General features: G+C 38.2%; 1 protein-coding gene across 2 annotated transcripts in view; it reads left to right on the top strand.

Moving 5' to 3' along the window:
• Positions 1-454: 454 nt before the first annotated feature.
• Positions 455-22337, top strand: part of TGM2 (transglutaminase 2) — a 43453-nt gene continuing 21570 nt past the window's right edge. Inside the window, exons 1-7 of one of the 2 annotated variants that reach the window (XM_075177652.1) lie at positions 455-543; positions 4918-5097; positions 9745-9987; positions 12213-12331; positions 20967-21095; positions 21736-21913; positions 21993-22128. In XM_075177652.1, coding sequence (XP_075033753.1) covers positions 534-543; positions 4918-5097; positions 9745-9987; positions 12213-12331; positions 20967-21095; positions 21736-21913; positions 21993-22128 — 995 coding nt within the window. In that variant the 5' untranslated portion in view covers positions 455-533. Of the gene's footprint in view, positions 544-1496; positions 1518-4917; positions 5098-9744; positions 9988-12212; positions 12332-20966; positions 21096-21735; positions 21914-21992; positions 22129-22337 lie in introns of those variants that run through there. The other variant, XM_075177653.1, reaches the window with a different exon arrangement.

The raw sequence follows: 22337 nt of genomic DNA, 5'->3' as shown, positions 1-22337 counted from the left end.
TCTTTGCTTTCTGTGTTTTAAAGCATTGCCTGGTCCGTCTATTCTCTGTTCCTCGTATATATGGACTTTGTGACTTTGCAGAAGGCAATGCTAAACGCTACAGTATACTCCTGGCTCGTAAATCATAGGACACTTTTATGTGACTTTTAAAGCACCATTATATAGGAAGGAACCCCTACAAAACACACGTATATACTCTCCGTTCATGCCCTTTTATGTCAGGTTAGCACGTAACCCTCCGTGTTCTGTTCTGGTGAGACAAAGACCTGTTACATTTGGTAAAGTTATGTAAACATTGGTATCATTTCTAAAACTGTTCAACACCTTGAACTGTATTCCTTGTTACAGGATTACACTGCATAGGGTTAATAAACTATCCCCCCCTCCCTTGCAAAGTGTCACCCTGAGCTCTGTGAGTAAAGTTCTCCTTAGTTTGTCAGTCCCACCCCCGGGGTGTGTGCAGGAGGATATGTATAAAAACACATTGCTATAGTTAGGTTGTCAATTTACTACTTACAAGAAGACCCTGGACCATGGCTGAAGGTACCATATGAAAGCGTTTGTGTTTGTATATGTGTATAGTTTAATTTAGTACTATGTTAGCTTTTGAAGTACACTTCAATCAAAACTACGACAGTCATAAGAAAAAACCCAAATATACACATATTCGTGGGACAAATTGCAGCGCTGATGTGTTTGGTATATATAATAGTTATTTATCCTCCCAGAGTATCTTGTGGCTATATGTCTCTTGTCATTGCTTGTTATTGCTTTCTGCACGTTTGGACTTAGTTAATATATAGCCCCCAAGATTTACTTCTGTGTTCTGTGTTTAGATATTGGTAACATGTATATTCACTATAATATTTTGTATGTGATGCATATGTGTGTTTGCAGAAAATGCTGTAGAATAAAATGCACAGTTTGTAAACTCCAAGTTGGGATTTGGGATATTGCTGTATATTTAGTGATTGTTTCTTAATGGACATAGATATACAACATGTAGCTCAGCAACTTCAGTTGTTCATGTCTGGGTGTTTGTATAGTTATAATAATTTGATATATAAACTGGCTAGATAAAGGACTTGAATACATCTGGATATAGTGTTGTGGTACTTGAAAGAGGTGAAGCATGTGGGTGGTTACATTGAGCAAGTTAGTACAGTACATTATTTGGCAAGTTTTGAAGGCTTAAATTGAAACTGAATGGGTTCAAAATATAACAAAATTAAATGGTCTGCTAATGTTGTCCATACTAACAATCATGGAGACTCTAGGGACAACGTAATATATTTTTTAAGCCAAAGTGTTGCTTCCGTTTATGCAGACATTCCTACACTATTATTTCTAGACTATTTCCCAACTGTTGTTGTTTTGCAGGGGCTGTCCTTTTGTACCCAAATCCCACTGTCCCTATTTTCAGACTGATGTACGAGATCTGTGTGGTAAACTCATCCATTGCACATCAAAGGGACTGTCTGGCTCCTAGTTTCCAAATTTATATGTTTCAGTGATGTGTAGGTTATATAGTCTGTAAAGAACTAGTGGTTTATTTTGTTTCGCCATTTGTACTGGAAGTCTTCAGCAATCCATGTGTATCGTTTATCTTTTTATAACAAGTCCGAAATACTTAATGCCCCTCTTTGGCCCTTAAAGGTTGCATAGGGAGAGGAATCAGTAGCAGAAAGAAAGTAGTAATAATGCCACTGTATAGGTCATTGCTACGGCCTCCCCTAGAATACTGTGTTCATTTCTGGAGGCCATATGTCCAGATGGATATAAATACATTATAGACTGTACAAAGAAGGGCAATTAAAATGGTGTATGGTCTACAGCACAAAACTTACCCGAAAAGACTAAAAGATCTTAATATGTATAGTTTGGAGTAAAGAAGGGAAAGGGGGAACATTATCTTAATTTTCAAATATATCAAGGGGTTAAACAAGGTACAGGAGGGAAACATTCTTCAAAGGAAGAGAAGTACTAGAACACGAGGACATGCACAGAAACTGGAGGAAAGTAGGTTCAGAGGGGATTTTGGAAAACAACTTCACAGTAAGGGTAGTGGATAAGTGGAATAGCCTCCCATCAGAGGTGGTAGAGGCTAATACAGTAGAGCAATTTAAACATGCTTGGGATAGACATAAGGATATTCTTACAAAGAACTAAGGATAACATAGGGTTTGAGTTTACCATAGGTTAAAAATTGGGCAGACTAGATGGGCCAAGTGGTTCTTATCTGCCGTCAAATTCTATGTTCCTAAAATGTTGGGAGATATGTTTTAAGTACGTTTCAGTTACATGTAAACTGTCGTCAAGGTTAAAATATAGCACAGATAAGAGATTTGGGGAGTGCAGAACGTTAGAGCATGAACTCTCCTTGGGGAAACATAATGCATATTTCAGCGGATGCTCTTTGAAGTTCTCCCGAAAATAAACACAAGTAAATTTTTCCATTAAAATTCCATACACTGAACACAATGAGAGCAGTCACAGTAGGGAAAGATCTCACCAGCTCTTAACTCCACATAGAGGAATGTTAAAATTGTAACACCAGAGAAGACCTGGGACATACATAGTTTATAAGGCCTATTGGTGCTGGGTATAGACCAAAAGAGAGAGGACACATCAAAGTTAGTTAATAAAGCTATTGTAACACTGTTGCTGTAATTATAGATTTTCTGCCTAGTTTATATGTGCGTTTGGTTGGAATTACTGTATAATCATTGTTTGAGTTTGGAATACAGCAAATAGCAGAGGAGCATTTAATTTCTTGCTCCATTGAATGATTGGAATGTTTCTCTATTGGTGATAGTTGTAATAATAAATAAAGCACAATGTTTGTCTTACAGAGCAAACATTGTGTGAGTGCCAGTATTTACACCGTGTATAATAGTAGTGCGAAGGGCGCCATATCCCTCAGACAGTAGGAGGTTTCTTTTGGTCACAATGGAGAGCCAGTCTGGAGCAGATTTAATAAGGGACAAACAAAAAGGCATGTAGATAATATTGTCATCTCTTATGATATAATGATTAGAGACATATGGGGCAGCACGGTGGTGAAGTGGTTAGCACTTCTGCCTCACAGGTCATCAGTTCGATTCCCGACTATGGCCTTATCTGTGTGGAGTTTGTATGTTTTCCCTGTGTCTGCGTGGGTTTCCTCCAGGTGCTCCGGTTTCCTCCCACACTCCAAAAACATGCTGGTAGGTTAGTTGGCTGCTATCAAATTGACCCTAGTTTCTCTCTATGTCTGTGTGTGTTAGGGAATTTAGACTGTAAGCTCCAATGGGGCAGGGACTGATGTGAGTGAGTTCTCTGTACAGCGCTGCGGAATTAGTGGCGCTATATAAATAAATGGTGATGATGATGATGATGATTTACGCAAAGATGTGTGGAGACCATGGGCATTTGTACAGAGAGCTCAGTCTGCATAGTACTGTCTGTCCTTCCTGTGGAGCAATGACATAGTGGAAAACTGTGCATTACCCTACACCCACTAATCCCATATACTGTGTCCAAAGTGTTTATGAAATATGGGCGTGTGCACCAGTGAAATGAAACTCTGTCCCCACCACACCAGAGGCTCTTTCTCCTTACAGCCACCTCCAGCTTTCAGCACATGGACAGATATGAACAAATATTTAAAGCACTATGACTAAAAATATATATACATCATACTCAAGGGCAGAACAGAATATGCCAAGTTTTTGCTTATGGAAGGTTGCAATCGATGGATATTTGTCCTTTCAGCCTAAACATCTTAGGGCTAGTTTTACTAAGCTGTGGGTTTGAAAAAGTGGGGATGTTGCCTATAGCAACCAATCAGATTCTAGCTTTCATTTAGTTAGTGCTTTCTACAAAATGACAGCTAGAATCTGATTGGTTGCTATGGGTGACATCCCCACTTTTTCAAACCTGCAGCTTAGTAAATCTAGCCCTAAGTAGCTTATTTTCCATTCCAGTATCATACATTTTTATTTCATTAATATTGGTCCCTACCTCAACCACATTTAATTCACTTTTCCTAAAATTCTTTCCCACCCTTTTATTGTGTCCTGTTATTCTAGTAATATGAAAAATGGATACTGACTTAACTCCATTTGTTCCTATGGACTGGTTTACTTGGTACACAATAATTATTTGTGATTCTTCATTGGGGGAGTGGAGGACCCGGATTTACAAATAACTGTAGGATAACCAATAAAAAGCACGCAAGGTGAGATAACTGTATTATAGAATGACAGGTGTCATTTAAATTCTTCAGGTATCTGTTCTGAGAGAATTCAGGACAGTTTAAAGGGTATTTTTTAGACCCCTATACCTGATTGGCCAGATGCATTGGACAAACCAAAAGTTATCTGTAGATAATATCTCCCATTTATCATATAACCTTATCTGTGTGGAGTTTGACTGTTCTCCCTGTGTTTAAGTTGGTTTCCTCCGGGTGCTCCGGTTTCCTCCCACACTCCAAAACCATATTGGTAGGTAAATTTCCTGCTATGAAAATTGACCCTAGTCTCTCTCTGTCTGTCGGTGTGCGTGTTAGGGAATTTAGACTGTAAGCTCCAATGGGGCAGGGACTGATGTGAATGAGTTCTCTGTACAGCGCTGCGGAATCAGTGGCGCTATATAAATAAATGGTAATGATGATGTTGATGATAATGATAGTGAAACTATTCTGTGTCCCGAGATCCTTCCAAAGATGATACCCCTCATGGCAAGACTCAGTTTATTTTGCTTCTTGTCGCTTCTTGTTTTTTCATTGTTTTAGTTTGTAGGTCAAACTTGACACTTTTCAGGGTGCAAGCAGATCTATATAAGTGCAGTGATTTGTTTTCATGAACCTGGCAAATACTTGTGTGCACAGGAAATCTGAATATATTTGTACATAAACCGTGCTCATGTTTATTGCAGCTCTGTTTCTGGAGAACTGTGACTTGGACTGTAGCTCCAATAACCGGAGCCACCACACCGGGGATGTCGGCTGTCAGAAATTGGTTGTCCGGAGGGGCCAGGCCTTTGATATCAACCTGCAGTTTTCTCCCCGGGGATATGAAGAAGGAGTAGATCAGTTGACACTTATAGTTCAAACAGGTATTATACTGTATACTTGACTTAAACCCTTTTCTGTTATTTAGTGAAATAGGCAGCAACAAACTCAATCTGCCAGATAGCTTCAGCTTTGTGAACAAGTAAGCCATAGGATATTAATGGAGAAATATTTTATAACTGCGAGGGAGTAGCTGCCAGATGGAGTAAGCACAGCTGCCAGCTGTCTGTTATTTCCAGGTATAGTTCCAGGTTTTGCAGATTTAGTCTTTTTCAGACTAAATAACTGCAATGTCCCAATGCTTTTCTTCTGTAACACTGAATATAAATGCCAGGATCTGCTCTTATTATGAATGTACAGTATGTGCAATTGCACAGAACAGCTCATTTCGTTCTATTTTATTAATTCTACTGCCTATTATTTTGTGTGCAGTAATAAGTTAAAAGTGTAATTCTAATTTATTTTAATTTAGTTTTATCATAGCTAATGGTCAGCTTATGTTGAGGTCTCTGGTGCTGAATGCCAGACTAATCTATGGTGGCACTACTTGCAGATATATATGCATCACTCTACCATCCAGCGAAATTTTAATCATAAATTGGAAGAAGATTTTCTATTGATGTAAATGAATGTGAATAAGTAGCAATAGAAATTCTACCTTAATGTTGGCTCTGCACAGGGCCGCCATCAGGGAATTATGGGGGGAGGGTACCACTGTAAAAGGCCTGACCTACCAGTGGCCTGGACTCACCAAGGGGCCCGCTGCCAGCCGATGATCCCAGCGACAGTGAGCTTCTCTGTATATTGCAGTGGCACATCAGCAGCGCAGCGGGGGAAAGCTGCTTCTCCCACATTAGTGACAGGGGACTCACCTACAATGACAGCGTCCCAGGCAGTTGATGGTGTGACCTGACATCACACCCATCTACACACCGCTGTTGAGGAAGGAAGGCAATGTAGGCCCGGCGTGTGAGGAGGTCTGGTGGCATATGGAGAGAACTAATGGGCATTTAATGGGCATGGAAAGGGAATGTGGATAGGTCTAATGGTAATTTAAAGAACATGTGAGGAGGTCTGAGAGGCATGGAAAGGACATATGGTGAGGACTGATGGAATATGTGGAGGACTGTTGGGAATTTAATGGGCATGCGTGAGGTATGAGGGGCATGGAAAAGGCATGTAGCAAGGTCTGATGGGCATGCAAGGAACACATGGTGAGGTGGTACATGTAGAGGTCTGGGTGACATATGGGAAGGTACGATGCTTTGAAAGGCACAAGTGTGTTGCATGTGGGGAGGTCTGATGGGCAATTCAAGCACATGTGGGGCATCTGGGGAGGTTTTCTGGCATGTGAAGAGTTGTTGAATGTGGGAGTCTGAGGTCATGTGGTGCCATTTTGGGCATGTATGCGGTCTGGGAGATGGGATAGATGAGATTTGTTTCATTTGTACCTGACCCCACAATTTCCGATGATACATATATAATCCCCAAAAAACTTGTTCAGGTCTTAAATTCTCCTTTTCTTTGCATCTCTTATTTTGTTGTTATACATCTAATTATAAGTGACATCATATGATGCCAAAGCGAGGAAAGGCCCCAGTGCCACTAAGGACCCGTTAGCCTGGATGCATATTAAATTAATTAGGCAGCTACTGAACTTAGCTTCTATAGAGGATCACAGCAATATCTGTATAGTTCAGGCTATAGGATGGTACTTTGAGAGGCCTGTCTCCTCTGAGTGTGGTTTCAAAATATTACTACGGGGCCCCAGTCATTTCTTGTTACTGTATGCAGCTGCTTTTTTCATTTATTTTCCATCTGCAATAACCGGGGGTAAATTAATTGCATTTAGTTAATAGCAATTCTTACATACGTCAGTGCAGACCAGGTTATTGCAGTTGGGAAATAAGTGGGAAATCCAGACTTAGGAGCAAGTTCAATCGCCCGCAAGGTGCCGGCATATACGGTAAGGAATCTCCATTCATCTCATCTCTATGGAACGCAAGGGAAAATAAGTGGAGATTTAAGTAAAAACATTGCGGTGATTTGTCTCCGAGGACTGTTCCAATTCAATTGTGCGCCATGTGCTGCCGAACATCGCGGCTGCGCACATTTCCAGGCACTACAGTATTTTACAGGTACTACGATAGCCTGTACCGCGGCTAATTGTATTTTCCCCCTAGGAGTCAGATTTTCAGGTACAAGCAAACCACTGAAAGGGAAACTTTATAGCAACTAACTCTGTTCTCAGATGTGAAGTTTCATTCTGGATTTTGTCATTGTGGTTACTGATTAATTTAGCTGATGTGGTTTCATACATCTGTCTTAATGGTTATGTGCATAGGATAAGAACTCCTGACCCAGCTGATTCATTTTCTTCAGTCATTTCCCAGCCTCTTAACACAATGTCAGGATGTTGAGAAAGACAGGGTGTGCTGTCCTGTGCTTTATAATTTTAGTTTTAAGAATTATTTTTATTGGAATCGGCAAAAAAATAAATAATACATGACATTAATATAGCAAAAGTCATTCTGACATTATAAAAAGCTAAAGAAAAATTCAGAATCAATGACTATTTTTCAATTATTTCTAGATGAACGTATATATAAAAAAAATAACCTTAGATAAACGTACAATTCATGAGTTAGTGAACATTTCAATGTAAAAAAGAAATCAAATCAGAGATTATTCATATTTGTGAAGTAAATTTTTTTTTTTTGTGCTTTTATAAAATTCTGGACTATAAACCTCCCTCTCACATTCAGGTACATTTATTAAGCCTAAAACCATGCGGAAATGTCTGTTTCCACATGGTTTATGTAAAATAAAGTGATCTTGCTATTTAACATTAGCCTAATGCAGGGGTATTAAGCAACCTGCTATTATTCTCAATTGGGACTGCGGTCTGGAACTATTTTCCAATGTCAGCTAACGCCATCTTCAGTTAGTCGTTCTGTCTTACGGGAAGAGCATCGCAGGACAGGGATCTTTGCACCTCTCTCCAGCAGTCTTCGTGCTCACTCACCCCCTCCTTCTTGTCGAAAACTGTACTTTGTACTTTTGCGCTTCCTCATGGCCATTCTGATCACTTTATTATAGACTATTCACCAGGACAAGTACCTATCAAAGCCACTGTCCCGGCTTATCAATTTTAATAAATTGCCACATTAACTAATGTGTTATCATTGCAATAAAAACTGATAATTAACGTGAGCAATATGTAATGGGCTATAAATAGACCCTACTGAATGAATGTTCAACTATACCTCATAGAAGGTTATTGCATATGACATATTGCATATGATAATCATGAATATTATTGCAAATGTGTCGTCTAAATATAGTGTAACATCGGCAAAACTCCCTTTTCTAATACCTTGAGGTTGCAGAAATAACAGCTTGCTCTGATCACGCAAGGCTGTTGCTCACACCAGGGATAATTGTGTTTATTTAGTGCCTAAGGATAGGGAGTCCTTCCACTAGGTTGGGTGGAATTGTTAATGTCTTGAAATGTAGAGATGTGTCTGGAAGTAGGTAAGGAATCTTTGCTAATGACTTAAAGCTAATTCAAAACGTATGTTGATAATATTAAAGAGGTAACTAAAAACAAATCTGTATGAATAGTGCCTAGCAGATATCTCGATTACCATCAGGGAGCAAGTAAAGGAATTTGTAGAGGTGGATTCTCAGAATGTGTAGCAAAATAAAATAAAAAAAACATTTTATTGCAGTACTCTGTCGGACAGAAAAATCTATGTGATGTTGAATATTTTCGTGTCAAAAAAGACAAAAGTATTATAGGAGTGATACCTTTATTGGCTAACCAAAATACATTTTTATATTTGCTAGCTTTTAGAGCACAGAGGCCCCTTCATCAGGCAAGTTTACAAATGAATGACTGAGAAAAGGGCAAAACATTTAAGAGATGTTACATCAATCAATTTGTACAGGTGGGGGGGGGGGGAATACATCATAAAGATAAGGTAAAGTAATAAAACTGAGGTTTTTGTTATTATGGTAGAGAGAAAGTCCTAAGAGTTCCGAGATCTGGAGTCACTCTGCTGTGGGGTGTGAAGTGTGTCAATGTAGTGGGTCATAAATCCAGGTGTTAGGTTGAGTCCTTGAGTCAATGACTGGAATGTTCTTATCAGCTTGAATTCCCAGACTTTTCTCTCCCTGTCATTTATCACATAGAGGTGGATTCTGAAAGTAAACAAAAGGTAAAGTTGAAACTATGATGCTGAAGATAGATATATATATATATATATATATATATATATATATATATATATATATATGATAAAGGCAGAGCCATGCCTACGATGAGGCATTTGTTTCACGGAGCACTTTTTAAGGATTCTCTTAGCAACTGTTAAATTAATTTTTCCTCTCAACAATTTAATGAGATTCACATTACTCTTTGATGAAAAGTCTGCCATTTTTAAATGGCCTGGCCCTGTTCGGTGAGAAGTGGGCACCAGTGTCTCCCTTGTTAGTCCAATCCTGCTCTTACCTAAGGCATCAATATATGGATGTATCGCCAGCATTCTCAAGGAGCAGCTGAATTATACCCACTCAAAGCCCAAATCTCTTCAGTTTAATTCGTGGTTGTCCCACCTATATCCAACATAACAAAATCATATTTTTTTTAGGCTTCCCACCTTACCAGTGACGTTTCTTTTTTCATTTAGGTCCTTGTCCCTCTGAAGACTCTGGCACTGAAGCGAACATTAAAGTGACCGACACCCTCCAGGAGGGAGTATGGAGCGCTGCCATAATCAGCAGCGATGGGGGGGCTCTTGTTCTCTCTGTCACCAGCCCACCTGATGCTCGCATTGGAAAGTACGTCCTCTCCATGGAGACTTCCACGGGAACTGAGGAGAACAGCTGCCATCTTGGGGAATTCATTCTTCTGTTTAACCCCTGGTGTCCAGGTAAGAGACTGAGGATGGACAACAAACTATCAGATGATATCCAAACAGAGCGGAGAGACTTGTATTCAATGATCTTATAGTCTATTTTGCTTTTTTTTTAGTTTTCTTTTATTATGTTTATACACAGATGTGTTGCTTTTTTCTTGTCGGCAAAAATATTATTTATATAAATTTAGATATTTTTTTATGTCCCTACATTGATAACTAAATTCAAGTGACATTTTCATATAGGAAGGATTAATGTAAAATACACTCTTTAGTCTTGCAACAACGTTTTACTGCAGTTTTGTATTAACAAAAAAATAAAAGTGTAATCTGAAGTATTTCTCCAGCAAACAATTTACATAGATTTTATCCATTGACTTAAATGCTACAGATTCAAGTTAGACATATCCATTTATTATAGCGTTATTTAGCAACCAGCGAAAACGCCCCCAGGGTTTGGATTGCATAGAATTGTGATTGGATATCTTGGATTTTTCTATACAATCATATTGTAGCGTGTGTGCTGTAATTGCACCAGTCTACATGACTTTTCAGAACATTTCAGTAGAGTTATACAATCTGTTCATGTTCAGGGAGTAATCCAGGGTTTCCCAAACACAGTCCTCAGGGCTCCCCAACAGTGCATGTTTTCCATATCTCCTTTCTGGAGCACAGGTGTATTCATTACTGACTGACACATTGTAACAGATCCACAGGTGGTCCTAATTATGTCACATGCAATCTGGAAAACCTGCACTGTTGGGGAGCCCTGAGGACTGGGTTTGGGAAACCCTGGAGTAATCTATTGATTTCCAGTTGCATTTTTAAGCAAAATGAGTACCACGTGCAGTGACACTTGGAAGATAATTTATGCAAACGCCAATTAAATAATTTGATGGGAAAGATAACAGGGCTGGGTGCCAGGAGTAAACAGCAACACCATCACTGCTTCTCCTCTCCCTGGATGTTACAGAGTGATGGATAATACAGACATCCAGCTTCCTGCACAGTTTTAAACTTACCTGTTTTAACTGAGGGAATGGGACGGATAGTATTCTAGAGAGACAAACGTTTGTGATTTCAGGTATATTAATTAATATTGTAATACACAGGCATTTTTAAGTCCAGCAGTGGGATTATATTATATTATAAAATAACAATATTTTAACTTCCATTTTCATTTCATTTCTGTATGTTTGAATAATATACATACAGAAAGCGGCAATATAATTTGTCACTTTCTGTTGAAACCCATCATAAGAAAGTGCTGCATTGTACACAGCTATTTTCCTCATATGTTGCTGTACTGTGTATCACATGCATGTAATAAACCGTCCTGTGCCTGCCCATCACTTGAGTGTAGTTACATGATCAGGTCACTTTTCTATGCCTCTGGCATCTTCTCTATATAAAATAAATGAATGGCTAGATGTCTGCCTATACACTGCTGCCCTCGGCCCTGGCTCATTCAGCCTTTTCTCAAATCCAGGGCCTACTTCACACAGACCTGGGGGTAAATGTATCAAGCTGAGAGTTTTCCGGCGGGTTTGAAAAACCAATCAGATTCTAGCTATCATTTGTTTAGTACATTCTACAAAATGACAGCTAGAATCTGATTGGTTGCTATAGGCAACATCTCCACTTTTCAAACTCGCCGGAAAACTCTCAGCTTGATACATTTACCCCCTGATCTGTATACATGTGGCTACTTCACACATATCTGACTTGTATATGTGTACCCATTGTCCATGAATCTGGACCTCTATGTGTGTACTGAGTTTCCACAAATCTGACCCTTAAATATGTGTCTATTTACACAATCTGAACCTCTACAAGTCTACTTACTTTGCACAAATTCAGACAAGAATATTTCTGCCTATTTTGCAAATTGTCATGCACTTTCTTTTACCACTAATCTGGAAAACGTCACAAAACTTGCAAACGCTGAAAGAGAAAAGGTTCCTTTTCATTTAAATGGTGTTTCTAGTTTTTGTAAATGTTTGCTGGTATTTTTGACTACTGCTGGTAGCTACCTGTGTGTCCTTTAGTAGGCTTAGAAGAAATGTTTGGTGAGCGATTGCAATCTATATGCCATATATTTTATGTTCACATTGGCATTTTTCTAATGAATAACCATTATGTATTTTGCGTCTGTAAATGTTTGACCTTTGTGCTGAGGTTTCTGTAATAGGCGCTGTGTCAGGACTCTTCACCCCACTGTAACTATCTCATTCTCTCAGAGGACTCGGTCTACATGGAAAACGAGGAGGAGCGGACAGAGTATGTTTCTACTCAGCATGGGATCATTTTTATGGGGACCAAGGACCTAATCACCTCCGTTCCTTGGAACTTTGGACAGGTAAATTATTATATATATGTAAATGTATATGTGTGTATATATTGTGGCAAATATGCCTCTTTGCCACAGTTCCCCTATAAGGGATCTTATAGGAACACAGACAGGGTTAAGTTTTCCCTAGGTTCCTCATTTAGCACATACACACACAGGTGTTCCACGTGGGTGTAATCGGTTTTGCTTTGCACTGTCCGTATGTGTGGGTAGAACCACTGATGCCAGGGTGGGGTACGGGTTGGCGATGCCGATAACCCCGACACACAGCACACCTACAAGAAAAAAAACGATTGCATGGAAAAACGACAGGTATATTAACAGACTTACCTTAAACATTACTGTGCACATCTCCGATGCCTGCAGGAGGCTGACAGGACCTCCTTCCGAATGGCCAGCTCTCCAGCAGTACTGTGTCACTTCAGTGCGCCCTTCATGACTTAAAATTTAAAGCGGCAATGTCGGGACCCTGCAGGGACACTGTTTAACCAGGATCCTGTCATTGCCGCTTTAAATTTTAAGTCATGAAGGGCGCACTGAAGTGACACAGTACTGCTGGAGAGCTGGCCAGTCGGAAGGAGGTCCTGTCAGCCTTCTGCTGGCATCGGAGATGTGCACAGTCGTTTTTAAGTTAAGTCTGTTAATATACCTGTCGTTTTTCCATGCAATCGTTTTTTTCTTGTAGGTGTGCTGTGTGTCGGGGGTTATCGTAATCAGGTAAGCGATTACCACCGCAATGCCACTAAGTGGCCGGCTTGCAGACAGGGAAGTTATGTCTAGCCAGATGTAGGTAGTGGGGATATTTGTACGCTGTTTATGGATATGATTGCTGAACCAGCATTGGAACTGTTTACCATCCTGACAACTGCTAATAAACAGTTAAATGGTTCAGCATAACTGAGTCGGATTCCTGTGAATGCTGTACTTCCTCACAATATCAATATGTATTACACATCAAAATTGAAAATTTTACTTTCACATCGTTCACATCGTACACTGAAACTGCAAAGGAAAGTGTTTTAAAGTAACTTTTATGATTTAGGCGTCTGAAATGACATAGTAGAGAGAAGGAAAGATGTCTGATGCACTGACGTTTTGAATAAACCTATAGAGGGCTATTTACTATTATTCACTTTTGTGCCATGTTAATTATCATCTTCCACGCAGTGATGATAGATGAATTAACAGGGCAATTTAGGTCGGGACAGTGCGTCCGATAGGAGGCTGTCCCACAATTACTTTTTTTCGAAGGACAACTCCTGGTTGTGACCCAGAGTCTTTACTGAGCATGTGCAGAGATAATTTATGTTAATTAAAACAAGGGAGAGCAGGAAGGCTGTACAGAGAGGAGTCTGCAGATCCCTCTCCTGCGATGCTTTCCCCATAGGATTGAATGGCTCACTTCAGATGGCGTTAGTCATCGGAGTCCTGCTCCGAAAAGGTAAACATTTCGGAGCTTGATAAAATTGTCCACACTCCCCATTGAGTGTTATGGGACTGCTGAATTGTGCAGTAATTTCCCTAATGCTGCGTTAGGTTTTTGTTAAATAGCCACTTTACTTTACATTAAAATGTTTAAACCGTGCAGAAAAATCCGTTTCCGCGTGGTTTAGGATTTGTTAAATGTGCCTCATATTTTCTTTGAGCCAAAGAGGGATGAGATGTGCAATTCACCTTGATATAAAAATATATACTGTAGTATTGTTTTCAGTTTTCCTTTTAAAGGTTTCTTGTTCCTCCATTTTTCACCCCTGATCCTTCCATTAAACTCACTGAATATTTTCACAGTGCTGCTAAGTCAGAACAGAGAACTAATAGCAAGATCCTTCTCGTCATAAACAGAGTTTGTTCTCCTTTCTGAAACTGAACAGTACATAAAGGGGAAACTGAAACCCCCAGTGACCTCAATGTACTGACCTCAACTGTCGCCTGTGTGTATGTAGTATGGACACTAGATTACAATGACACAGACCAGATATTCGGTGTAGTTTTTAGCACTGATGATGAACACTGTCCCTTCTCTTTCTTATCACAAATGCCTCAGCACTGCCCCCTCCTCCAGCTTCTTATCTCCCCAACACATGTTGCAACATTCCGTCTCTGCCCTTGCTTTTATGTTCAATGTTTTCTCAGGACACATCAGCCGGTGCCCCTGTTCATCCGGGACTCCCACAAGTTGGCATCTTGCCATGCTGAGAGAAAACTCCTATTTTATTCCATAAAAGGTTTAGAATAACTACAGGAGTCACATTGGGTTTATTCATTGAGATGATAATGACTCACTCAGTTGAATGACCTTTTGTTCCTTTTTTATCTTTTCATATTATAAGGGGAGGCATATTAAAGTTTTGGGGTGTATAATTCAATCATTTTAGGGCAACTACCTTAAAAAAAAATGTTTGTATATTGTTTGCAGTAACCACTCGCACTAAATAACAAAATTTGATAAACATAAAGTACTGCAAGAGGGAGGCAGTAGACTGCAGACCTTCCAAGACATTACTAAATTGTTGCAAACTGCTATTTTGCAAAAAAATCTGTTTCCAGTGTGTGTCAAGGACACACGCAGGGGGGGGTTTCTGGTTCTCCAGAAACCCCTCTACTCCGCGAACAAACGGGCACAAAAGCATGTATTTAAACATGTTAAACATTGCTCCTACACAGCACCGCCGCAAACACTTCTTTGACAGCGCGACGGCTGCTGTACAATTTAGCAACAAAATGGAGCAGCTGGTGAGTCTGCAGGGTTGAGATGCAGAGCTGTGTGACCCAAGAGCTAGCATATATATATATATATATATATATATATATATATATATATATATATATATATATATATATATAAATATATTTAGTTGAATTCATTTTCAGAATAAATCAATATTGTCCAGTTCAATTGTAGATTTTGCAATAAAAAGAGATTTGCTTCACTTTAGATCTTAAGTTACATAGTTACCAAAGAGAGAGTTCAGTTCCCATACAGCCTGTAGGCCCATGATTTCATGGCAGACAGAGAGCCCTGGGTTGGCTGCAAGCCAAATTAAAAACTTTTAAAATGGTGGGTGTGTTTACAAAATTATGTCATCACAGAGGTCACATGGTTTACAATGAATCAACATTCACTTCACAGATTTACTTTCTTAGAAGAGATATTTACACAAGATATAAATCCTAGCCTTTTCCCATTATTTTACCAGCAATTCCTCAAATAAGGGTTTATAATAACAATAATATATAATAATATTGCAAATCAGGTTGCTCACAAAAAAAATCTATTATTCTTATAAATACAACTCTAACAGTCCACTCTCTTGTAGTACCCAAAACTACCATAATGTTAAGGTAAAAATATAATAATAATAATAATAATTAATAATAATTCTTCCCTTGTTTTGACCATGTAGTGCTTAACCCAATTTGTCTTAACCTTAGTATGCCCCCTTCCCTGTACCAGATGTTTCTGCTAGTATGTATTTTACCATTGATTATTCTATCAATTCCCTTTTTTTTATATATATATTTTACTACATATTTCACTAACAGATCAGTTAGAACCACTAATAAAATTTTCCCCAATGCAGACACATTTTCTCTTTGATCAATTTCTTATTTTGTTCATCTGTTCAACCAGTGAGATTTGATCAATATATCATCCCAAATCTAATCTCTAAACTAATGAATTTCTTTTAAATTTGTGGATTGAACAAAGAAATGTGCTGGACTTCACTTGTTACCTTTTTAAAACCTTAACCGAATTTTCAGAATCACTTTTCAAACCCCCCTTCTGTAGTTAAGAATAGATGATGCTGGAACATATAGATTACAGCGAGTAGAAAAACAAACATGTGGGTGTAAATGTATTAAGCTGAGAGTTTTCCGGCGGGTTTGAAAAGCCAATCAGATTCTAGTTATCATTTATTTAGTACATTCTACAAAATGACAGCTAGAATCTGATTGGTTGCTATAGGCAACATCTCCACTTTTCAAACCCACCGGAAAACTCTCAGCTTGATACATTTACCCCGTGGTGGCCACCATGTACGGCTCATTCTTCTTCACCAATTAATCTTTCACTTCCTGGTACACATTCTCAAGCTGTGGAAGTATTTCTCCCTCTTCTGATTGGTCTTTTGATGTCTTGATGTTCCTATTACAAATGGTAGCGTGGATCCAAGTGTCTCTTATCGCAACATTCAGTAATGTGGTAGCAGTCTTCAGCACCTGGTAATATCTTTCCCATTGCTTTATAACACAACCAGAACACAGTAAATTTCTACTTGTAACAGTAAGGGTTTCACAAGTCTGGTGAGAGGATCTTCAAACTCCTTTTTTTTTCCCCTTTCAGTTGTTTGACTTATGGTAATCAAATATTTGACAGTCACTGCATTGTTACAGTTCAAATGTCATTACATGTGGCTGTTTCCCCAAACAAAAATGTTTAAAAAAAAGAGTTAGATAGATGTCTGAAAGTGATTATGATGCTGTGCAAAACCAAAAGATATCCCTCTGGCCACACCAAGCTTGTCATTACTTTGGTCAATTCTAACAGCAGTACCTAATATATATAGTCAATAATTGATCATAATTCCCTTGTCCTTCATTAAACTAAAGTGCATGCTATCCTTCTTAGTATGTACTATCTTTCATTATGTACTCACATAATATAAAGACATAGTGATAAACCGCTGAACTAAATTGTAATAAAACATCCTAAAATATGACAAGCTACTAAACATTCTCTTTAAATCTATAATACAGCAAAACATTTTCCTTATCCTCATCAGGTCTACATAATTAATCATTTTTCTTTGTATATATATATATATATAATCACTAGACTATAAAAATCTACTGTACAGAGAACTTATTCACATCAGTCCCTGCCCTGTTGAAGCTTACAGTCTAAATTCCCTAACACACACACAGACAGAGACTAGGGTCAATTTTTGATAGCAGACCATTAACCTACTAGTATATTTTTGGAGTGTGGGAGGAAACCGGAGCACCCGGAGGAAACCCACGCAAATATAGGGAGACCATACAAACACCACACAGATAAGGCCATGGTCAGGAATTGAACTTATGACCCCAGAGCTGTGAGGCAGAAGTGCTAACCACTTTGCCACAGTGCTACACATGTTTTCACAAATCCCACACCCTACATAAATGACGAGAAATTCTAAAAGACAGTAATTTGTTTGTGCAGTATCACAAGTGACAAGATGCAATCAGATATCTACTCAATAATTTCTAATGCAAATATGGATTGTGCAGAATGTGTTTGTGTGCATTTTTGTTGACCATTGTTGACTCAAAGATATATATAATACAATTTGGAAATTAGTTGTGGTAATACAGACACATTTTTACAATTCACGGTAATCTTTGACTATAGGAGAAGAGACAAAGGAGTATATTTACTAAGCTGCGGGTTTGAAAAAGTGGGGATGTTGCCTATAGCAACCATTCAGATTCTAGCTTTCATTTATTTAGTACTTTCTACAAAATGACAGCTAGAACATGATTGGTTGCTATAGGCAACATCTCCAATTTTTCAAACCCGCAGCTTAGTAAATCTAGCCCAAAATGTCTTCAAACTCATTCCACTATGCAGAGATAAAACAAAAAGTCTGCCTTATTTTGTTTCTGACACCTGGCTAACCTCTAGATACTGAAACACAGATTTGAACAACTCCTACTTAAGCTATGTCTTATCCTTGTCAAAAACGAGAATATTTTCTTTCATTGTTGTGACATCATGATGTCAATCTTTGGCAAGGTAAGATGGAGTCTTGCCATTCGTCCAAAAATCGCAGAGCAGATTTTAATATCTTCTTATCACAACTTATCAATACTCCCCCTTTATCTCCTAATATCTATTGGGTAGGAGAAAAACAAACAAACAAGGATTTCTGTGGCTGACCTGTGAAAACAAATTTATATATAATAGAGAGAAAATATGAGAATTCATAATGCACTTTATTCCATCACATCACTTCTGATATTATTTTCCCAGAACACATATAATATATATATATGGATTTTTCATTTAGAACATTTGATAATGACAGTTCCCCTACAATCTGTTTTATAAACAGCATTTTCCAATAACTCGTAAACAATCCTTTCACACTAAACGCTGGCGCAACTATATTTTGTTTTCAATTTCATCATTAGCATTTACAATTTTTGGAATATTCACTATTGTAATTACTGTTATCACCTCTTTACTTGTAGCTATGCTTTGTGTACTTAACCCAGATGTCCCAACTTCCTGATGGTCAACCATAGTTTTGGGGCTGAGCCGTGCACTGTTCCTCCCCTCTGCTCTGGTCGGCCACTTTGGCTGTGGAGCACAAGGGTATTGGCGGACACAAACTGCAAAAATGTAAACACGCAATTATGTTTAAGTCACAATTTTTTTTGTGAACCTAACATACAAATTTGATATCTATATAAGTTTTGTTTTTTTTATTCGGTTTATACTTTCCTGCTTGTGCTCGCCTTACTGTATACTTAACCTTACTGTATACTTACCTTACAATCTCTACTCACAAACACAGAGCCTATCGGGCCTACTTTAACCTGTACGTCGGTCATATCGCCATCTCACACATTTGTTCAGCACCCATAAGGAAATGGATATTTCAAACGCTTCACAGTGCAAATAATTATAAACAAAAGGTTCTGTCATTATCAAACATTTATAATTATTTACTATTTTCATAAGCAGGTTCATTCTAAAACATATCCAGAACTTACTCAAGGGAAAGAAGAGATAAAAAATAAATCAACATAATTTGGACATTTAACATTTAACACCTGTGATTTTTCCACTGATATGTACCATTATACTATACCTGTTGTTTACAAACTACCAAATTACATAAAATAGGAAAATATATATATTCAATTAGTCTTTTCCTTTTACTCATTAACACACTTATCCATATCATCATCATCAACATTCATTTATATAGCGCCACTGATTCCGCAGCGCTGTACAGAGAACTCATTCACATCAGTCCCTGCCCCATTGGGGCTTACAGTCTAAATTCCCTAATACACACACACACACACACTAGGGTCAATTTTGATAGCAGCCAATTAACCTACCAGTATGTTTTGGGAGTGTGGGAGGAAACCGGAGCACCCGGAGAAAACCCACGCAAACACAGGGAGAACATACAAACTCCACACAGATAAGGTCATGGACAGGAATTGAACTTATGACCCCAGCGCTGTGAGGCAGAAGTGCTAACCACTATATGCTTTGTTCAGATAATAGTTCTATCAATATATCTCTAAAATCATCATCATCATCACCATTTATTTATATAGCGCCACTGATTCCGAAGCGCTGTACAGAGAACTCATTCACATCAGTCCCTGCCCCATTGGAGCTTACAGCCAAAATTCCCTATCTCACACAGAAAGAGAGAGAGAGAGAGAGAGACTAGGGTCAATTTTGATAGCAGCCAATTAACCTACTAGTATGTTTTTGGAGTGTGGGAGGAAACCGGAGCACCCGGAAGAAACCCACGCAAACACTGGGAGAACATACAAACTCTATACAGATAAGGCCATGGTCGGGAATTGAACTCATGACTCCAGCGTTGTGAGGCAGAAGTGCTAACCGTGCTGCCCACATCATACACTGCATTCATACGTCTCATACTTTTAAATGTATCAGGCATATCACAAATATTGTATATCTGCATAATTTGTTATTTCTTAAATCTTTGTGCCCAAACCTTAACATTAACTAGATCAACAAAAGTGATATATGAAAAAATGTATAAATATCCACTAATACATATCCACTTATTTCTTAATAATAATAATAATAATAATAATAATAATAAGATAAGTTTTAAGTAAAACAATTTAAAATCTTGGAAAATTTTTCTATCAGATATGTTAGTAAAAGCTTGTCAATTTAAGACTAAACATGACTTCACTAATATTATTCTCTCACTGTATTTCTATATCTATTATTTCACACTTGCATACATTTGACTATTTGTTCATTCTTCGGATATAATTTACCAAACAACTTTATATAATTGTTCATTAATATTTTAGTATCTTTCCAAATGCATTTATATTTATAGTCACTAGTATTCTTGTAAAATAAGTTATATAACTTACAGCACAAATCTATGACTATATTTATTTAATAATCTAATTCATATCTGCTATCCTTGGCCTCTGAAATAATAATATGTTTTTAGTTATACAAGAGTATTTCTAAACAAATGTTAAACACATACAGTTTTCAGGTTACCTGTTCATTTAGTAAACATTCCATTGTGAGTCTCTGAAACCCTCCTCAAGAAAAAACAAAGGCAGTGGCTGGAAATGGAATGTTCAATGGTCTGCAGTATCTGTTTATACAGTAAACACATCCTTTTATGAAGAACAATGGTATTGATTACTAAGAACAAAGATATGCAGATTACTCATTTAAGATTCCAGATAATCCCAACTGCCAGGAGTTCAAAATTTTAAATGAACAATAGAAGTTTTAACTGCCAATTTACATTGTACTGACCCTCCACCCGAATTTACCATTGAATTGTCACCGGGGCAGCTGAGTGATGCCATTGGTTTATCTCCTACATTTTCTTCCTATTTATTTCAGTTTGAAGACGGTGTACTGGAAGCGTGTCTCCAGCTGTTAGACGCCAACCCCAATTACAATAGCGATACCAACGAGGACTGTTCCCGGCGTAATGATCCGGTGTACATTAGCCGTGTTGTCAGTGCAATGGTGAGTACGTAAGCCTGTTAAAGATAGCAATGCCATACCTAAAAATTAGTGAAAAGGTGCACGTCTTTAAATGAATGAAATGTGTACAAGTGACTAAAATCATTAGTAAAGTGCAGCCAGGACAATTAAGACCACTGTGTATGTGAAAATAAAAAATAAATACAGTTCCGGCACTCTAAAACATATAATATATAAATCACTGTCAACATACTCACAAATAGGAGAATTTTATACAGTCTTGTGTAAGGGGTCTATAGGTGAGAAAATGCCTTGTCATTGGTCGGTGAGCTTATCCCAATATAGCGATATTGTGCACAATAGTCTCCTATTTATGTATATACTGCTACAGTGATTTGTTTATTGTTTTTTTAAGAGCGCCGGAATATATTTTCTTTTATTTTCACACAGCAATGTCATGAGTTTGCTTGTAATTTGAAGAACTGACACCATGTTTCTGCTTTTTGGACAATATATCAGGATGGTCCTAGATAACCTATAGGTCTTACAAACGATATCATATATTTAATAGGTTGGTGACTCCTGGAATTCAGTTTTAGTATACTGCACCTTTTATGGTATAGAGCATAACTTGGCAAGCCCAGTATGTTGATACATTTGAGATTCACCCATGGTCCTACAGGTGAACTGCAATGATGACAGAGGGGTCCTATATGGGCGGTGGGACAACTATTATGATGATGGGATCAGCCCCATGTCCTGGATCGGCAGTGTGGATATCCTGCGACGCTGGAGGAAGTACGGCTGTCAGGCGGTGCGATATGGGCAGTGCTGGGTTTTTGCTGCAGTTGCCTGTTCAGGTGAGAAGAATGACAAAAATGGTCACAGTAAAATCTGTCATTAATTTTTAAGGTAATTCCTGTTGTAAATTCATCTCAGTCTTAAGGTGCCTCGGCATCCCGTCACGGGTCATCACCAACTACAACTCTGCCCATGACACCAACAGTAATTTGTTGATAGAATACTACATTGATGAGCAAGGAGGGACGCAGAAGAAACAAAAAGAGATCATCTGGTAAGGATACAGATGGCTGAATAAAACAGTATTAAGGTGCAAGTACATTAGCTCTATATAACCAGGCTCTACTTAGCCAGACATTGCAGACTCTAGAATATAGTACACTATATATTTATTATGCATGAAAAGTGGTGTTATGGAATTAAACCACCACAAAAACATTGCTCAACTGACATGAGATTAACTTTGCATCCCTCTTGCATTGA

This window comes from Mixophyes fleayi, chromosome 6, assembly GCF_038048845.1.
Source record: "Mixophyes fleayi isolate aMixFle1 chromosome 6, aMixFle1.hap1, whole genome shotgun sequence".
Taxonomy (NCBI): domain Eukaryota; kingdom Metazoa; phylum Chordata; class Amphibia; order Anura; family Limnodynastidae; genus Mixophyes; species Mixophyes fleayi.
The sequence above is the reverse complement of the archived record's forward strand: the minus strand, read 5'-3'. Positions and strand labels throughout refer to the sequence as shown.